This window comes from Bubalus kerabau, chromosome 19 (genome assembly GCF_029407905.1).
Source record: "Bubalus kerabau isolate K-KA32 ecotype Philippines breed swamp buffalo chromosome 19, PCC_UOA_SB_1v2, whole genome shotgun sequence".
NCBI lineage: Eukaryota > Metazoa > Chordata > Mammalia > Artiodactyla > Bovidae > Bubalus > Bubalus kerabau.
Window position 1 is genome coordinate 44515388 of NC_073642.1, and position 21710 is coordinate 44537097.

General features: G+C 39.5%; 1 protein-coding gene across 1 annotated transcript in view; it reads left to right on the top strand.

The window, feature by feature from the left end:
• Positions 1-21710, top strand: part of NPAS3 (neuronal PAS domain protein 3) — an 841230-nt gene that overhangs the window by 561388 nt on the left and 258132 nt on the right. Inside the window, exon 6 of the mRNA XM_055555517.1 lies at positions 16172-16261. Within this exon, the coding sequence (XP_055411492.1) occupies positions 16172-16261 (90 nt within the window). The remainder of the gene's footprint in view (positions 1-16171; positions 16262-21710) is intronic.

Below are 21710 nucleotides of genomic sequence, written 5' to 3' on the forward strand. Positions count from 1 at the left end.
CAGCATCAGTCTTTTCCAATGAACTAACTCTTTGCATGAGGTGGCCAAAGTACTGGAGTTTCAGCTTCAGCATCCTTCCTTCCAAAGAAATCCCAAGGCTGATCTCCTTCAGAATGGACAGGTTGGATCTCCTTGCACTCCAAGGGACTCTCAGGAGTCTTCTCCAACACCACAGTTCAAAAACATCCATTCTTCGGTGCTCAGCTTTCTTCACAGTCTGTAGTATATTATGAACATAACTTTTATTTGCAACCAAAACTTTTGTGACTCAATTTATTGCAACTGAGTCACAAATTTGCTGCGGCAGTCTGGAACTGAACTCACAGTATCTCTGAGCAGTGCTTGTACATCAGAGTTAGAAAGTTGAGAGAATTGAACTGGGTTAGTTAATGTAAAGTTCTTCTCCCAGGGTCCAAAACAGAGATGGCTTCAATCAGCATGGTGTACATATAATATCACACACACACACACACAGATCTATCCTTAATAGCTCTCATTTTTAAATAACCATGCTTATTAAAGTAAAATTATTTTTTTCCTGTTTTTACATTTTTTTCTTTCTAATCTTGTTTTTGACATTACAATCTTATCCAAGTCTCCCACTCTATATTTCCTTAATGTGTTTCTTTCTGATAACTTCTATAACAGTCTTTCTCCCTTACAAATATCCTGTCCCCAAATTACATTATTAAAGTTCTGTAGAAGAATGTTTACAACCAGGATCGAATCTTATTTCAGCCATGGATATTGAGTCCTCTTCTTGCTTGTCTAACTTATTTAGTTTTCCTGCCTTTAGTATATTAGCCCTCTTTTTCCAAGTGTACCTTTCTCTTTATATCAGGTAAAAACCACTCTTATTAGCAGATACTTTCTAAATCAGCATCTGAAGTCAAATAATAACCACTGTGGGCACCATTTATTAAATGCCTATTGTATGATAGCACTTACACACACATTAACTCTAATCATCTTCACACCTCTACTGAGTAGAATAAATAATATGCAGATATTATTCTTTATATTTTCATGTGAGAATGAAGTTGCAAGTTCAGAGTTCCCACTCAGATCTGCTTAATTGCAGAGCTCATGTGTTCTCTTCTATTGTACCATGATGCTTCTCAAAGACTTTGGGGTATGTTCATTTCAAGCTTGGATGTAAAACCTTTTCAGCTGTGGCCACACAAACTCTTTAGCTTCCTAGAGGGAATTGAGGAGACATGGCTATAATTGTCCCATCTTCTCTACCATTGACCCCAACCTAAGAGTCCCTCTGGACCTGACCAGGGACTTTCTAACAGAGCCATGCCTCTCATGTTGAGGGCAACCGGAAGATGAGATTAAGAGAGGCTTCTCCATAGTGCCAGGTCTTTAAGTCATGAGCTACGGTTTTGGCACGATAGCCCCCTCACTGGGCATTTTTCTAGAACATAAGCAGGTCCCTCCCTGCTGAAATCTATGTAATGTGCTCCTTAGCAGTGATCTAGGTGCCCTGGGCTTAGAAAGAGTGCATCTACCTGAAACATCTCTTCTTCCTTCATCAGCCCTCTTCTTTGGGGGGTTCCTATAAAGTCCTCTAACTCTGAAAGTCTCCTCATTCACACCTCTTAACACCCCTCTGGCTCAGACACCCTCACCTCCTTTCTGATGCCTTTCCTGGGACTTGGATGACACCCATATTGCTTTTTCAGTGAGGACCCTGGAGAGACCCTAGAGAGAGATGTAAAAGGATCTGTTCTCTTTAAACCACTTCAGCTGCTTACTATGTCAACTCAACTGAGCAGAAAAGTGGTGGGAAGGGTCCTAATACGTATGCCCACATATGCCAAAACAGATGGCATCTCTCCACATCTGAGTGTGTAAGGCTATATGTTCTCTTGTATCATTTATTCATACTTTCTAATACATCGAAAGAGGGTATTAGTAATGTATTTCCTTCAAAAAGTTGCTGGATAGCTTGCTATATCCACCATTCTCTAGAGTGTGTCCCTGGATACCAAAGTATTTCAGCCTTAAAGAAGCAAAAGTAAATGATTTGCAGCAAAACCCATAGATTTTACTCTTTGTAGCAAACCTTTGGGGATAAGGATTTTTATCCTGCTCAAAATGAAAGTTTCATGTCATGTCACGTTATTGAAAATTTTAATTGAGATAACATAGTCCAGGGCATTAAGGAAGCCCAATATAAGGAAGAATTGCGTTTTGGAAATGAGTAGAAGAATTTCTTTTGTTCATTGCCTATGAGGGTATGTTACTCATAGCTTGCTGAGATTATGGAAAAGAGCTGGGCTCACTGAGATAGTGTTAGCTATTTACTGTTACACTGTCTTGGTCTCACAAGTGGGATTCAGGATGTTGAAAACTGTGGAGACCCACACTGACATAAAGGACGTTAGTCCTGCCTGGTAGGTCATGCCTGTGTGCTTTTAGGCCATATCCATTAGGCCATGTCTGTGTGCTTCTTAGGAAATGGCAAAATAATGTTGGCTATACACTTTCATGCCTGCTTTGGCAGAAAAGAACCAAGAAAGGGATGAAACTCTGGTGGAGAGGAGCAACACATGTCTTAAGCAAGTGTGATCTCTTATAATGAGAATAAAAGCAACATTCAGAAAATGATAAAGGCTTAAGGTTGTGTTTATGAAACCCTTAATATATTTTTTATTTGCTTTGGGATAAAAGTCTTCCATTAGGACACAGAGGCCAATTTGAGTCTTTAGGGGCTTAGTCCTTTAGGGGAACTCACTCTCTAGACCATGAAGTGTTAAAGTGGAAATTAAAGTAGGTCATCCTATTACGAAGGAGAAGCCCCCAAGCAAGACAATAAAACAAATCTCACTTGTTGGAAAAGGTCAAGGCTAAAGTGAACAAATCTCATTGAGACAGAAAGAATCTATTCCCACTATTCAATCACATAAAATTTGCACCAGCCTATGCAAATTTAGAGCCATTCTTGGTTTCACAGTTTGTCAGTAATCACTATTCATCCATGAGTCAGATATATAAATGTTTCCATAGTTGTTTTACTGCCCAGAGGAGTTTCACATATAAGCACATTCAGAACAGGATCACTGGGAACAGTGGCCAAGAAGCATGGTACATATAGGTCACCATCCCTGTGACCATCAACATCTCTTGCACTAAATGATGAATGCAGAATCCAAACCAAAAGATAAAAGGTGAAGAGATAAATAAAAGGAAATAAGAGAACAGAGGAAAAACTGTAAAGGGAGCTGAAATAAAAAGAAGAAGTGGATTCAAAGTCATTGATCCCAAACCTGAACACTGGTTTCCAGGGTAATGCCAGGTAACTTTTTACAGCCTCACTTTTTTCAGGCTACTGGAGGTTGGTGCTTACTTACACTCTAAGTTATGTTTAAGGAAGGGTTGTAATGAGGATTCATTTTTCTTTCTTAAATTGTTAGGAAGTTTTTTATTAAAAGTTATTTCTGCAAGCTTATGTGACGGGATGTGGTAGATACATGTAGAAATGTCCTAATTGGAAAGTGGCTCATATTATAGTCTTGGGATTCTAGACAGCTAAGAAAAATAGCATCCTAGTAATGAAAATAATACTTGTTCACATACCCAGCCTTAAAAGAAACCAGGCAGAGGGCCAAGTGAAAAATCAGACTTGAAATTTAATTGATACGCTTGTTGCACTGTGGTTGGCACTTTAGGTGCCTTTGACATTGAAGGTTGAGAAAGACTACGTAAGAGGTGACAGTTGTGGCTGAAGATATTATAGGGCTGTATGGTTGCAGCCACTATAAATTCCATAGACTAAATAGAATTTTAATAAGTCCAATAATCATTGAGAGGTAGACTGTCATTCATCAAATGCATTGAATGGTGGAATATATGCATTTTCAAATTATTTTTGTTCTAACCTATCTTTAGCTATTTAAGTCAAAAATGTGAGTAAATGGATCATTGTGCACATTAGAATTAGACTGAGACTATTGATTCAAGGTTTCTAGTGAATGAATTATCAATATGGCCAACTGCAAATTTCTTTTGGAATTGCTGCAAATTGGCACATCAGTGCCTTTGACTAGATCATGCATAACGTAGGTTATTGTTACAGTGAATCCCTGCAGGATGTATAACATTATGGCTATTATATAACTTCAATAAAGCACATGGCTCTGAGTCACTGAGAACACTTTGTCCAGTGATTCCTCAGGTGTGTGAGTTGATACAGCCTCTACAGCTAAAGTAGATAAGTGGTGTTCTGTAGCCACCCATGGCAAATAGCCCCAGACAAGATCCACAGTCACTTAGACCTGCCTAGCAGGCTGATGCTGTGTGCTGCTTAGGAAAAAGCAGACCAGCAAAGTCTGCCTCTCTTTGACAGGTGTCTAGGATGTCAGTTACTGGCCTCCAACTTCACTAAGCAACCTAAGAAGGGGATGATCCTGGGCGATGATAGCATTCCAGAATGGGGTGGGGTGGGGTGGGGGTTGGGGAGGAAGGAAAAGAATGTCTGGGCCAAAACTTCTTACATTTCCTTTTGCCCTGGGAAATTTATAGGGTGTGTGCGTGTGTGTGTGTGTGTGTGTGTGTGTGTATGTATGTTTATATGTATATATATGCATTTTTATTTCCATGAAGCAATCCAGCCCTGTTTGGTAACTATAAGAGCGTATTTGAGCACCTTTAGAGCTATCGGGATAGCCAAGTAAGTGTCTAGGCATCTCAAATTTATAGAACAGTCTTTTCCTGAAAAAATTGACCATTTATTGACAATTCATGTATTGCATCTAATTTTCTCTTTAACACTCATGATGAATACACTAGTAAAAGCTTAAGACAAAACAGAATCATACCTTTTGAATATTTTTTTAAACAAAGTTGGGCTTGCATTTTAAAGGAAAAAACTCACAGTGATTCTTTGACTTATCGAATAGTGAAAACAAGAAAATAGTTGGGTCTGTCCTTTTTGCTGCCTCCCAGGTGGGTCAGAAAGGCATGAGATGGTAAGCCCGGTCGTTTCCACAGTTTCATCCTTCACCTTCTTCAAATCACTGTACCATGTCTGATTTCACATTCAAGCTAGTCACTTTAGGTTTTCTCTTTGCATTTCCATTAGCTATACTTCTCTACAGACAACTTCAGTCCCACGATGCCTATTAAATCTCCCTGAGATCTTGGGTAAAGCATCTTTTGATCCTGGAAATTCAAGTAATAAATTAGCCAGTTACTTTTCAGTGATGGCACTGAATTTTCTTCTAGTCACGATAGTCATTGAAGGAGATTGGAAAGAGGAAGAAAACTCCAATCTCAGTCTTCATGAAAAAAATTTCACTTTGGAAAGTCAGAGGAAAATGCCAGAATTTAATTTTCTTCTTTAGTAATGTCTTTATCCCCCAAAATTACAGACACCAAAAAGTTCACCCTCCAGCCCAGTCCTTTCATCCTGTTTCTGAATTGGACCACAGTAGAAGCCAAGATATGTAGCCAAGAACCACTGCTTTTAATAGTCTGAATTTGGTCTGTTGCTGAATGCACACCTAGCAAATTTAGTGCTGGCAAATTTCACACTCAGTCCTTCTGCTTTGAAGGATATCATCTAGAGATTCTCTGAAGGAGATTTCATATGACATTAGTTGTTATGCTTGGAGATATGCAAATATGTTAGCAAACAACAAAAATCCACAACCCCTTTTGCTTCATGTGTGTTAAGTAGGCATGTGGGGATAAACGCAGCAGCATTTCCTTAGACCTCTGAACAGGATGAGAGCTCTGTGGACAAGCGTGTAGGCTGGTCTTTCTCACTCAGACCCACCGGCCGACTGTGAAATGAAAAGAGAAGGTCGGCAAAGCAGCCGAAAGCTGTAGCAGGTGGTACACCAAGTTGTTTATCCCAAGATCATTCAGGACCAGGTTTCTAATTCTATCAGAGTAATTGATTTTCCCATAAATGTGCATCTCTACCTTCTATGGAGCTAAGGCAATGAAGTCGTGTAATCCTCTAAGCATTTGAAATGTACAGAAAACCAATATAAAGGTATCAATGCTGTAAATAGAAGATACGGAATAGATGCAATTACTTGAAAAGATCTCCAAAACAATCCTAATAAGCATTGTCGATTTCTGGGACTAAATGCTACCATTAGCAGTCCATCATATTTATGGCTTTATGTGGATCTAGTGAAAATTAATTATTAATTACATGAGTGATATATGAAATAAACAGCAGAGACTCGAGTTATAGTGATTTCCTGAAATTAACACTGAGGACTTTCAGGGCCCAACCATTTTCCCCGAATGTCTAAACTACTATCTTAGTTCAGGTTACCATAACAAAATACCATAGAGTGGGTGGCTTAGATAACAGAAATTTATTTTCTCATGGTTCTGGAGTCTAAAGGTCCAAGATCAAGGTGCTAGCATGGTCAGATTCTGGTGAGGACTCCACTCCTGACTTGCAGATGGCTGCCTTCTGACTGTGTGCACTCAGGGCCTTTTCTAGGTGCATGCGTATGGGGACTGTTCTCTCTCTCTCTCATAAGACTACCAGTCCTATTGGATTAGGGCCCATATGACCTCCTTTAACCTTAATTACCTCTTAAAACAACCCAGTCCCCAAATATGGTCGCATTGGAATTTAGGGCTTCAACATGTGACTGAATTTGGGAGGGGGTGTGTAATCCAGTTAATCCATGGTGACCATATTTGTCACAGTTAAGCTCTTTTCATTACAAATTTGTTAATACCCTTTCCTTAGATCAATAAATGTTCCCTAAAATGAAACTCATATGTGAATGCGACAGCTAAATATCTGAGGTCTCTAAATGGGTCTTTTAATATGCTTAGTTCGTTATAGGTTTCTTCAGTCTTTGTTACTACCTCTGACACAAACTCCTTACCTAAAGGAATACATGTACAAAGTTTTTGTTTTTTATTTTGAAAACCCTGTTCTTTAAAGTTACCCAGTGTCCAGTAAACAGTCCAGTTCATGTCATAATCAGCCGTAACAGAAACACCAGTATGGGTCTACCTTCCATCTTCAAGGATGTATCATTTAAGCAAACACGACTGGAAAATAAATTTCTATAAAGTCAATCTTATTTTCACACTAACTTCTATGTAAAATAGTATGTGTGTGTGAGTGTGTGTGTGTGTGTGTGTATATATATATATATATATATATATATATATATATATATAACCAGAGAGAGAAAGGAAAAAATCCTTAGTCTAAATGGAAACTTTGGAACCAGAAATGGGGTGAGTGTACCGGCACGCTGCATGACTTGCTACTGTGTGTTCTCAAGTCCCATCCTGGCAGTAGCCTGTTAAGAGGTGTAGTTCTAGCAATTATTGATTAACTGGGGTCCCTTCTTTATTTCTAGGCATTAGCCTCTTCCTCTAAGACATGAGAATTTCCTTGAGGTCTGTGGTCTCTAGTTTGTTCAGCTCAGTCACTCAGTCGGGTCCAGCTCTTTGCGACCCCATGAACTACAGCACCACAGGCTTCCCTGTCCATCACCAACTCCCAGAGCTTGCTCAAGCTCATGTGCATCGAGTCGGTGATACCATCCAACCATCGCATCCTCTGTCATCTCCTTCTCCTGCCTTCAATCTTTCCCAGCATTAGGGTCTTTCCCAATGAGTCAGTTCTTCACATCAGGTGGCCAAAGTATGGGAGCTTCAGCATCAGTCCTTCCAATGAATATTCAAGACTGATTTCCTCTTGATTGGACATTTACAAATTCTAGGAAGATAAACATATGAGCTATTGGTTATGTTAATTAACCAGGTAAGAGGAATCCTTTTACAATGTATATGTATACCCAATCATCACAATACATGCTTTAAATATTTTGCAATTTCATGTGTCAATTACGTCTCAGCAAAGCTTTAAAAATGCAAATTCCATCAATCCATGCCTTTTCCAACCCATAAACAGGATATTAGAGGTGTAAAGCTTGGTAATATCAGACAAGAGTCCCCACCATGTATGGAGAGTGTCCTGTCACTTTGCCTTGTGACTTTTTGTTTTATAAAGTGAATTCCCACTTTTCTCATTTTCTTCATCTTGGATCCCACAGATGAATTTTGTTTAAGAAAGTAACTCTTGAGTTGCTCTTTGTTCAGCTAGTATAGGCCTGGTGCATAAGAAGCCCTCAACAGGTGTTTTCTGAATGCATAACACTGAAGCAGTGGGGACATGACAATCACTTATGTGGAAAGAAATGCTGGAGGAAGCATAGACTCCTAGCAACTGTGATGGGTGTGAAACAAGTAAAATCCCCAGCAGGTATCCCAGTGGCAGGAGGAAAAGGAGGTTCCTTTCGTCTTACACCTACCACATTTTCTTGTGTGATATTGGGCCGTGTACTTGATTTCCCTGAGATGCGTTTCCTTATCTGTAATATAGGATTAAATAATGCCCAGCTCAAAATTTGTTCTAAATAATTTCCCTAACAAGTGTTAGTTTCCTTCCATTCCCTCTCCTCTAAGGTGAATATTTGAGTGAACTGAGCATTGTTTAAAGCATCTAGCTGCTCAGATGGTAAAGAATCTGCCTGCAGTGCAGGAGACCCAGGTTCGATCCCTGGGTTGAGAAGATTACCTGGAGAAAGAAACAGCACCCTATTCCAGTATCCTTGCCTAGATAATTCCATGGACAGAGGAGCCAGGCGGGCTACAAAGGCACAACTGAGTGACTAACACTCACTTTTTTTCCTAATATGCAATGATAATATATATGATTTATAATAGTATGTGTGTGTGCTTAGTCACTCAGTCATGTCTGACTTTTTGAAACCCCATGAACTGTAGCCCACCAGGCTCTTCTGTCCATGGGATTTCCCAGGCAAGAATACTGGAGTGGGTAGCCATTCCCTTATCCAGGGCATCATCCTCACCCAGGGATCAAACCTAGTCTCCTGCATTGCAGGTGGATTCTTTCCTGTCTTAGCCACCAGGGAAGCCCATATAATAGTATATTTCATATATATTGCTGTATATCATATATGTGAGAGTGTTATGACCATTCCCTAGAGTCGCCTGTGATCTACAGGATGCCCAGTGAACAATTATTCGGTTCTGTTCTTTTTTTGTGTGCTCTTTTGTATAACACAGACCATTTGAAGGACACCTGGAGCCAAGTTTCATGTGTAGCCAAAGCAAAGCAGTGGCATTGTTAGACCTTTCAGGACCAGTACAACGGAGTGCTGATGTTACCCTGCTGACCTGGGAACTCCTCCCTTAATTTGAAAGAGAATTCTGAATTCAAGAAAAAAGATGCACAATAAGGAATTACCTCCTAGGTTCTGAAGAGCCTATGTTTCAGTAAACTAATGCACCACATGCAAGATAGGTGATGTTTTAATGTTCCAGTGAATATGTGTGCCTTAGGATAATTAGTGGGAATCCTCTCCCTGAGGCAGAAGGAGCTTGTGAGCAGCACATGGTCACTTCTGCCTCAGGTAGAGTCCCGGTCCCCTGGGAGAAGCCACAGATAATGTGAGGTCTGCGTATTGTCCCCCCTGGCTCAGAGACAGCGGCACGTGTGCCTCCACCAAATGCCGCACCCTGTCTTTATAGCAGAGCCTGCTGTCCATTTGGCTGGATGTTCAAATCAAGACATCCACCTCCCTCAAGGCTGGATGTAAGGTTTGAACTAGCATCCCAGAGAAAAAAAGGTCAGCACTTTGATACACAGCTTCCATGAAATGGAATTTTAATGAGCAGAAGCAAAACCTGATCTCCTTGCTCAGAAAGCCGATGTCTTTGTTCTTTTCATGTCATAACATTTCACTAGCTCAACATCTCCCCTTTTATTCTGGTACTTCTCCTCTAAGAACTGAAGAGAGGCCGCCTGTGTCTCTCGGCAGTGTTTTCTCACCTAAGATGTGTGGATTTGTGTGTTTAAGGAAACTCTTAGGAAAGATGTCTTGCGGTGTCAAGGTTTGTTGTTCTGGAGTTCTGTTTTAGAGGGAAAATAGTCAAATTTCACCAAATTAATCCAATTCGCTGTTGTGATTGGGGAACATGTGGCTTTGGGTACGTGATCATCATATAAAGCTCTTCTATCATCCTTCATATTATTGACTCATTGCCGGTGGGTGCACAAAGGAAAAGATGCAGGAGCCAGAAAGCGCAGAGAGATTTCTGAGAGTTAAAATAAAAATCCACACCTTTGATGTGTGCTTTTCTCCACTTCGAGAAAATATACTCAAGAGTCTTTCTAAAAATAAGGCGTTTGTTTCCACAGCACTTGATGGTTAAAACTCAGATTGCAAAGGCAAAATTTGGGGAACTTTGTCTTCCCCATAAACAGATACATGTGGGCGCTTCTGGACATCTATCTTCCCAGGCTCTCCTCGAGGTTGCCGGGAGTCTGCATGCGTGTGCGTGAACAGACCAGTATCAGCTCCTGAGTGCAGTCAGAGGGCAGCATGGCACTTTAATGAGCTCGATCAAAGTGTTATTGTGTCCAAAGGCCAAAAAATGTAAGAAACACTTCTAACTCTTTTATCTGCTGCCAAAACAGAGTGGAAGGAGAAGTAGTGGAGCCCCGTCCTCAGTCTCCAGACCGTGCTTCTTTTGTGCTTCTTCACTCTTTCACGATGATGGAGATGTGGTTTAAGAGCAGACTCGCGTATTCCCAGCGCTCACCCATTGCTCAGGTCGCAGAAGTGATTTTCTCACACAGCCTCTCCTTGTTAACAGCAGAGTCATCGTAGGAGTTGTAAAATGCTACAGCTAGTCTCTACTGGCTGGCAAGCTTTGTGCTCACGTTCATGTTCTGCTCTTGTCCTAACAGAATTATATCAGAACAGTGAAAAATGCTGGGTTTGGAGGGAACGCTGTATGTCCGAGACCGTACTTTATCACGGGTGGGTTAACCAAAGCCTGAAGTAGAAGAACATCACAGATGCACGGCGCATCGGACATGAAGCACATGCTTGCATTTAAATCACGTATATCTTACTTTTTTACTGATGTAATTGTGAAATATGTTCTTTTTGCATTCATAATTAGGGGGTGGAACAGATGGTGAAGGCTTAGTTTAAAATAATCTGTCATTAAAATAACCTAGCCTACTGGTAATTCTTCACTCTAACTGGAGATAGGTCATAGGGAAAGAGTTCGGGGTGATTTTTTTTTTCCTCTTCTACATTGGAATGTTATAGAAAGAACCACTCATTTCAGAGTAGTCTTGTACGTGAGAATTGCCTCTGTAAGAGCACTGTAGTAAGATTTCACTCTGAAATTTGGTTGCAGGGAAATATGCAGGGGATAAAAAAAGAAAGCAGACACAAAACAACTTTGACAAATATAAATCCATTTAGCACAATGCATTAAACATTAGTATACCTTCAATCATGAAGCTATAGTTAGTTTTATACCCTGCAAGGAAATAGCCTCATCATTTGACAAATACGGTTAGAGGCACTCGGCTTTTGGGGTTAAGAAACTGCACCTTACACTTTATATGTTACTCTGATGTCAGGGGATATAAATTATAATTACAGGCATTATTATTCAGAGACGCTGTGGCTCCTGACTTGTGTATCCAAGCCTCGCTGCAGCATGCGTACCTCATAGACTTACTGGGATGTGACAAAGGAAATCTCTCATCAGCCCTGTCGAGATGCCTAAGAACTGGTTTTAGTAGTGAGAAAACTGTCTTGATGAATCAGATACTTGCATGCCTTGAAAACGTCTGTTTTACTGTTTCTTCTAAGATTTTGTTCTCCATCTGCTTTGAGGAAAGCAGATAGATTTCAGCGTGGCTTTGTAATAAATCTTCTCAAGGAGGAACTAGCATTAACATTTGTGTTGGTTCTTTTTCATCTTAATCCAACCTTAGTTAATAATCAGAAAATTCTACATACTGAGTAAGAAGATGTAATTAACCCCTTGACCCCAGAATCTTAATTGGCGCCTGTTGAAAACAGTGGGCAGTTTAAAAAAAAAAAAAAAATTAAAAGGTAGCCTGCAGTGATTGAAACAGCTCTATATAGTAGCTTTCTTGATTCAAAATTTTTTAAATTTCCACTGAACTTTCAGATTAATCATATCTGGTTCCCAAGACTAATTGAATGTTTCCTCCTTCCTCCCACCCTTTAAAATTAAGACATCCACATTAAACCAATATTGATGCTACTCTTAAAACTTTTCTAAGCAGCAAAATACAGCTAACTATAGACAGGGATGACCCTGAAGCAGAGGGTAATGGCCATGTGAAGAGGGACCTTGCCAACCTGCTGAGACTGGGTTTCATATCCCATTCTTTATTTGAAATATAATTATACCCGAGTTATTGATTTTATCTCATACTATAGATACAGTTGACTCAGATGATAGGCATGAAAGTGAAAAATATGGTTAACTAACCTGTTTTGTTTACCTCTGTAGTGGCAAACAACTAATCTGACTAGTTGTTTCCCCCCAACCAAATTGGCTGTTATTTTTAATTGAATTGACTGGATGCTTTGTGTCATGTAGACATAGCCTCATTTTAATTTCACCAGGAAATTGGAACATGTGTCGAAGCCTCTGTTTTTGCCAAACAAAACTGGCCAGTTCTTAGATCGCCGCTGCTTAATAGCATCAGATGTTTAGCCTCCAGATATTCCTTTTCCCTGCCACGGTGCCCAAACCTCCTTTAGTATTTTAGCAAGTATATTGAGATAGGAACATACTTTAAAAAACATAATCCCTTTCAGTGAGAAAGCAAAAGATGTGTGTCAGTGACAAATGAATAGCACTGAGTATTTTGGAAGACTATGAAAGGATCCAGTCTAACTCTGATCTTCCGAATGTCAGGAGATATCCCAGACTATGTGAGACATCTGTGGCATCAGAATCTGCAAATAATCTAACAGCTCCATAAACAGAACTCTTGGAGGAAATAACTGCCCTTCCTCTTAGTCATTCTAATGTGTGTGATGTGAGGGAAAGAGCTTTGGGCTTGGAGCTAGAACTGGATTTCCTAAGTCTTATTTGAGCAGTTGTTAGATGCTGGCTAAAGATAAGTAAGATGTCTCCCTGCTGTTGAGAAATTCAGTCTCTTTGGGAGTTGGATAATTCTACTAGGGTGATGGGGCTTCCCAGATGGTGCTAGTGGGTGAAGAATCCACCTGATAATGCAGGAGACACAGGAGACGCGGGTTTGATCCCTGGGTTAGAAAGATCCCCTGGAGAAGGAAATGGCAACCCACTCGAGTATTCTTGCCTGGAGAGTCCCATGGACAGAGGAGCTTAGCAAAATACAGTGCAGAGGGTGCAGAGAGTCGGACACAATTCAGCAAGCTTGTGTGCGCACGTGTGCGCGCGTGCGCACACACACACATACACACACACACACACACACACACACACACACCCCAGGATGATACAATGTCATCAATGCTTTGTTAGTACTATGGGAAGTGGTGTATTTAATCCTGGCTCTACCATTAGCTGGCTGTGGTTTTACCCAGCCACTTAACCTGTCTGTGCCAGGTTTTCCTCACCTGAAAAATGAGAGTTTAGACTACAAGGGGTCATCTCTGTGCCATTAATCCTTTCTTCTGCTCTCATTCTTTTGATTGTCACTGGTTCCCACAGAAGATATCTTCTGTCTCTCTCTGTGTCCCACTGATGTGACAGTGGCATTTTAGGGTTTGAGAAAATGGCTTACACAACTCCCTGTGATTATATTCTAGACCATGGCTCTTAGGTTGAATAGAAAAAACCTAATTTGGCCCTTCTCTCCCTGGAGAAGGTCAAAAGAGGCAGTCCTAATCCTCATGAATCATCCTTAGGAGACACCTGGCTTGAGGTGAAGACGTTGAGATGCTCCCCAAACTTCTACAAAGGAAACATCCATTTTTGCACTTTTGGTTCAAAGTAAGCTTCCACTGTATCACACTGGAAGCTTGAAAGTTAGGCTCTCATGAGGCTCAAGAAGGCTTGGCAGTTTTGTCAAATATCAGGAGTCCAGTTCTCTTAGACATTGTTTTGTTTTCTGTCCCCTAGATGCTTCCAGGGAGATATTACAGAGCAAAGGTGACCTCTTGGGGAAGTGACTTATGAATTCTTTTTTGTCATTCCACTCCCTATTCATCTCCTCCAAATGGTAGGATTCTATCATTGGAACAAATCATTCAAAAACAAGGAATGATTTTTAAGAAGTTATAGGCGGCCTCAATACAAATATGTTAATTTCAGAAATGCTGTCCAATTTATCTTTTCATGAATGTCCTTGTATCAAGTAGAAAATCTTTATTTTTAGTGGAAGGCAAGGCAGTGTGATTGAATCCGACAATCTGAGTTTGAATCCTAACTTCATCGTTTACTAAGGTCAGGCATGTTGGCTAACTTCACTAAGCCTCAATTTCCTTGTATGTAAAATGTGGATAATAACATAATTACTTCAAATGCTACTTGTAAAAATTAAAAGAGACAATGCCACCTACTTAGTATATAATAAATGTGAGCTATTATTATTGTACTATCTTGACCAGAATCTTGTCTATTATGTAATTTGCTTTTATGTGGTGCAGTACAATGTGACTTTTGAATCGAATTTTTGGATTGTTTTTAGAACCCACTTGTTTTCACCCAATTGTTTTCAGAGGAGGAGGTTGGGTACTTCTCATAGTTTCTGATCAGTGGGGCTGTGAAAAGGAATCAGGAAGCATGGAATCAAATTTCATATACACACACATATTCCCATAATGATACCTACACATATTTATATACATATATTCAATATATACATATAAAATTCCAAAAAAGTTCAGTATTTTAAGAGACTGAAATTATCACCGAGATTTAAGGCCGTGTATTTTTCTACCTGAATTTTACATACTTCTTCCACCTTTCTGTATTTAAAAATTATGTCATTAGTTTAATGTTGCCACATACCTTGTTCCCAATGAGGATTCCCTGTATTTCCAAACTCACAGCCTTTGTAAATATCACTAATCATTAAAACTTCTTTTCCTAGGCAAGCAGTACTTGTGCAACCCACTTGATTAAAAATAAATAAAACAAAACACAAGATGTGAGGATGATGGAACATATAAAATGCACTTGGATTGCAAGAATTTGGAACAAATTTTTTTTTTAATTTTATTTTATTTTTAAACTTTACATAACTGTATTAGTTTTGCCAAATATCAAAATGAATCCGCCACAGGTATACATGTGTTCCCCATCCTGAACCCTCCTCCCTCCCCATTCCATCCCTCTGGGTCGTCCCAGTGCACCAGCCCCAAGCATCCAGTATCGTGCTTCAAACCTGGACTAGCAACTCGTTTCATACATGATATTTTACAAGTTTCAATGCCATTCTCCCAAATCTTCCCACCCTCTCCCTCTCTCACAGAGTCCATAAGACTGTTCTATACATCAGTGTCTCTTTTGCTATTCTCAATTTGAGTGATATCTTTCAGTTGGGAGTCCATGATAATTTACACCATTCATCAAACTGAAAATGCAGCCCTCTTTTGAAAAGTAGACTAACATTTCAGGAGCTGCATATAATATGCAGTATTCTTCTTTTCTCCCCCTTTTTTTCTTTTCTTTCCATTTCAGGAGTTGTAATAGAAACTAGATCTATCGCAATAAAGCTTTAATATAGAGTTTTGCAAAAAAAAGGATTACAATTTATGAAGCTTCAGCCTGTAAACATTTATTCATAATATATTGACTTTTACTATTTGTTCTAATACAATAGGCACTGGGATTGAGGAGAGAATAATCCTTTATTAATTAGCAAATTATTGACGTCCATAGGAGCATAAGTGGTGATTTTACTTGTTTTTTATACAAGAACTCTTTTTTTCTCTTGTTCCATTACAGCTTTCATTCCTGCTTAGGTATTTCATAACTGTGCTGATTTAATCTTAGTAACTACTGAATCCAAAAATATAAAGGCAACATCTCAGAAAGTCAACATGGCCTGATTTTATACATAAATGCAATGCATCTTGATTAAATGACAGAGACATAAGGAATTGCCTGAAATAGGGGAAAGCTAGCTTGTGGTCTTAATTCAGACCTTTCATTTGTTCATGTATAATGCGGTAGTTAAAGATCTTAGACTTCTGTTAAACATGAAGGAAAAGTGATCTTAAATTTGGTTATATGTTGCTTTGTATTAGATGCCTTATTAACGAAATCTCCATCACATATACTTACTAACCTTTTTTTTTTCCTGCAGTCCCTGGATGGCTTTGTATTTGCACTAAATCAAGAAGGAAAATTTTTGTACATTTCTGAAACAGTCTCCATCTACCTAGGCCTCTCACAAGTAAGTAAAACCATTTTAGATTCTTGACCGCAATTGTGAAGGCTCCTTCAGCCTCATGCCTGTCCTTCTTCTTCAACAGATATTCTGTTTGGAGTGAATTATCCAGTTTTTTTTTAATGGCTCTCCCTGACTCTGCTCACAGAGTCATTGAGAAAGCTGTATGTCAGTCCAGAACGTTTGGCATCAACTTGTGCTCAAAACTTGAGTCCCCCGTCCCTGCCCCTAAGGATCATTATTAATTTATTGAGAACAAATGAAGTTTCTTCCCTTGGTTGTTTTGAACTTTGAAACCTCTGTGCTCGGTAGGAGAGGGACATACTAATGGTGCTTCCCTTGTGTCCTATTACTGGCTGTTTATGGAGGACCCTGCACTGTCCTGGGAGCTGACACGGTGACAGGGAGTCATCTGGAGTCAAGAAATGCTGAAAGAGACCATTAAAATGTGTTGTGGGGAGGAACGGTTCCTGCAAGTAGGCACTTTGCTGCCTTTGCAAATGCTTCCTTATGCAGAAAGACGATTTCATAAAATAAGATAATCTTTTGTTATTTGCCATTTAATTACCCACACGTGTCTGTCAGAGGTGAAAAGCGGAGCGGGGAGTGGGGGGGAGACAGAGGCACATGGGGGCAGGGGATGAAAGCCCTAGACATGCGTTCTTGATAGTCCCCCTGGAACACAAAAATTTGACTTTTGTTCAATTCCCAGACACAGGCTGCCACTACAGAATGCCAAAATACCCTGAAGAAAAGTTTGCAGTTCCACTAATTATCCAGATGTTTTCTCCATTCAAATGCTGAACATCTGGGTATCCGTGCCCATACAGGTGATTGGCTGAGGCTGACCCTTTTCATCTGGTGGTTTGGCACGAGAAAAACGCAGTTCCATGGGAGGGATTTTGTATGTATGTGATGATCTGCCAAGTTGGATAATCTACTTCTCATTCAGTTGCTCCTTTGAGCTAAAGATGGAGATGAGATCTGCCTCTCTCCTCTTAGGCAAGACTCACCCCAGACTCATTGCTTCTGAAAGTTGGCACTGCTGTAAGGAGGCAGCATGGCTGGAACATTTTGGCTGTTAGTGAGTTTGCCGGGTAATAGCTAAATCAAGAAAGACATTGGGAAATAATAAAGAGAGATCGTTGGCATTTGAGGAGGGTTGGGGGAGGAGGAGAAACCCTGCCAAATTTAATTATTTACTTTTGAGAATCCAAGCCCGGGGTGGGGCGGCGGGCATTAACTCTTGCTTGAAGGATGTGCAAGCTATTGGCTGTAGTGTATCCAGCAATTCTGTTTTATGGGGACTTGAGCAAACCAAATGATAGAAACTGGGCTATTGTCAACTCAATATTAGTATTCTTGCGTCTCATGGAAATCTCTGGTTTTCTAATGGCGCTTAATAGACTTGAAGCCTTGTCTTAATCTGTTTGAGACCTAGTATTGGGAATCACCAAGGTTGAAATTGGTGTGCCACCATATTAACACTGTAGAGACCTGGGAAAGCCACTGTTTGTTCTGCAGTGCCCGTATTCATATATTTTGTGCAGGCTATCCAACAAAGTTTAATAAGCCAGTGAAGAGGAAGGATGAATAATTAGTTTAAGCAGGTAAATGCTAATTAGGGAACTCCTGAAAAGCATCCATTATATACCAGCTCAAAACACATTTTACAGCCCTGGTTAGTGGTGTAATCCAAATTCTGTCAAGGCAACTGCATTTTCTGTAATTGAGATGTGTATGTTTGCTTTGCATAACAGATGGCTCTGTATGCTTAGACTGATAGCTAGGAAAATAATAATTGCATTATTCTGGCCAAAAGAATATTAGCTCTTGGGTTTTGGCCATTTCAGTCAGTCCTCCTGCCAGCACAGCATATGCACATATATGGATTGGATTTTCAAGGAAATTGATGCATCTGGAATAGTGTGGCCATCTGAAATATCATCTGTTCAAGAAAAATTTGGCTTTAACCCTGTGCTGGTTTCTCCTTAAAAGCAAGAGATTCCACTGCTTCTCTACTATCACATTAAGTCAATCTTTCCCTATAATCTGAGGCAAATCATTGAGGCTTCCATAGGAATAAAACAGCTACGCAGGCATGGTATGGTAGCTGGCAACTTCTGTACAGTTTTCCCCTGCCTCTGCATGGGATGGGTTATAAAGTAAGTGTGCATCAATAGTCAGTGTCTTGGCTCACCCGAGGGCAGATGCTGGCCACCGTGGGCTGTGGCCCTGTGTGGAAGTTGTGTTTTGTGTCACCCCAAAGAGTCCAATGTGAAGCTAGACAAACGTGGTGTGGACAGAAGTGTTCATTTGAGGGCATTATGCAACTGAAATGATGAAGGGTAGATCACTCCTAAGTGATTTTGCATATACCAATGCACATATTTGGAGTTCAAAACAAATTCAGAATTCCAGAAGTTAGTTCTGGGTTAACATGGAAATAATCTGATAAGAGCATAGTGTGTTTTTAAATGCCCAAAGAATAAGGGGGACACTCTGTGCTAAAACTTTGGGAAAGATTTTCCAATCCAATTAATGTTCTCAGTCCTAAAAGAGTAATTGGGTTTCCTGAGACATAACCCTTCCCAAGTTTCTTTCATGCCCTCTTTCAGTTGTGGAGTATGGAGTGCTCATGGGCGACATCCTATGTAAAGTATATGAAAAGTTATTCAATTAAGTACATCCTTAATCTTTTAAACACACACACGCACACCCTTAGTTAAATGCAAACCACTCTGTTCATATCCTACAACTTTGACTCAGTGATTTTTCCATCAAATTCCTGACAGTGATAAGGAATCTATATAGTTATGTTCCCTCCTTTCTTTTTTAAGCAGTATTATTAAATCAAGACCGTGTGTATCATCAGATATGTACCCAGTGAAACTGCTGAGGAATATTGTGAACATGCCAGTTTGTTAGAGCATAGCTGTGTCTGCATTTGTAACTCTCAAGACGTATCTTCCTCAGTTTTATTTTCTTTGAACATGTAAATAAATATGGTGGCTTTAAAATGGCTTATGTTCTCAAGAAAGAATTGGGATTCTTTTTTGGCTCATGAGAGAACTAAGCAGAGAAACTTCTAGCAAGCTCAGTTGTGTAGCATGAATATAGAGACAGCCAGAGCAGGTTTTTCTCCCCCACTCCATTGAGGGTAACTCCAGGTGTCCAGGATGTGTGTTTGCCACTTACTGCCTTTAGGGTGTTTTCGTATCATCTTGATGATGGGAATGAAGTGATCTATGCTATGATGATGTCCAAACATCTTCAGCAGACCTTTGACTTTGCCAGAGATAATCATTTAATTTAACCAAGATATGGTTTCAGATTGTAGAAAATGCATTGTTGACTTGCATCCCTAGGTGTAAAGATTCCCAGGTACTCACTACGCAGCGTTACCTTAAAGGAAGATCCCCAGATATCGTTGCTGAGTTTGGCTTGCATGGAGATTAAATGACTTCTTATGCCTGCTGATGGTGTCTGGAGCTGCTAAAGACAATTCTGCTCCTTACATAAAATGGAATAGGCAAAAGTGAAAGCAAAGAAAGAAAACAGAGTCATTTCCCTAATACTGAAAATGCAGCAATGATGGGTAGCCCACTTTTATGGAACCTCTTCCAACATGTAAGGGGCTTAATCACCAAAGAATCCAAAAGACTTTATATGATAAATAAAAAGCATTTCTACTTCAATATAGGAGTGGAAATTAAAGTTTATAGAAATATTTATTTGTTGATTTAAACCCTCCTCTTCTAAAAAAGAAATAGCTTACATAAACATATACAATAAAAAGTAGTGGCAAACTAGAACTAGGGTCTAGGGAAAAGAAAGATAAACATAAGTAATCTGTTACTGCATAGTAAGAGAACAGAATAAAGGTTTATTAGAAGGGATATAAATGAGCTGATAAAGTATCAAATTTACCTATGAGCTTCCTGGCAACCAAATCAAGAAGGGAAATATAGCCAATTATAGCCAACAATCAAAAATAAGGAAGTATTACTTCTTAAGGAAAAGAAAGTTTTTTGGTAACTGAAATATTAAAATAAACCTCAAATACAATTTCTGTGGGAGCTAATATGTGGATTATGACATATCAGTTTGCTTCCACTGGAATCCACATTCAGAATAAGGCTATAATGACCCATAAAACTAAGGGGAGCACACATATTACAAATCACATAAGGAAGAAGAAGATACTGCTCCCCTCAGATCATTTTGAGAATGATGTTCTGACATCCAGTACTTACAATGGCATTGACTAGCTTGATGTTTTATGTGCTTTTAAATCAGCTTTTCTTAATCCATATTCAAATACTGCATTTTCTTTTAAATGCTGATGAGAAAGTCAAATTTTTATTTGCCAGAGGCAGAGGACTTGGGCCTCAGTTAACCAGAGGATAAAAGTGGACCCTTCTGAAAACATTTTATCTTGAAAATGGGTTAAAAGATGATGATTCTGATGCACCTATGCCAGAAAAATGTTTTCAACTTAACAGAATTCTGTTTAAAGCATAATGGGTCCTAGAGCAGATGGGAAGTTAACAGATATTTCCACTGTGATATCATAAGGAAATATACTATAACCAGCTAAGCCCTCTCTTAAAATATACTCTTATCACCTGCCCATGGCCTCCAATGCCCAGCTTGCAGATGAGTCATTTTTTTTCTTCTCACCACATCCCCATTCTGGCAGAAGATACCTCCGTGCCATTGCAAGCCAGCTAGAAGGAAGCTGCACACAAGGTCATGCATTGGCTTGGTTCAAGGCAGCTTGTTGAAAGAGGTAGGGTGGCTGCCGCTGTAAGAGCTAATGGAGCTGAAAGGAAAAAGGTAGAGATGGTCATTTAAAATTTTGTCTTTTTTTTTTAAGCCATGCAGATATAGTTACCATAAACTCCTTTCCCATCCTGTTGTTCATCTCCATATTTTAGATTTCTCTGCATTTGTTATATAGAATGGCAAATAAAAGTACAGCTCTAGCACACGAGTACAAGGTCAAATAAATGACAGAGCTCAGTCTATTTGTGAAGCTATTCTGAAAGGGAACCATGGTGCCAAATGTGGTTTATTTGAATAATAAAGAAGAATTAGATTCCCCTGATAACTTGGCTGAGGGCCAATAAATCACTGGAGGTTAAAGATGCTTTGCAACCGCCATGTCTTTCTTTTGCTTTTCCGAAGTGCAAGCCTCAACTCTCCCATTCTGTGTTTTTCAATACAAATCACTTGAGGTTAGCATGTGGTTAATATTCTCACTTCCATGCTTATAAAAGATTTTATATATATATATATGTGTGTGTATATATATACACACACACACATATATTTCTTTAGCAGGGTGAAAAAAAGAAGACATTAGCTTACACATTATTACTCTTGTTAGGCATCATCACATCCTAGATAGGTAGACTATAAAGGCAAAACAGGTGTTCTTTCAACACAGCAG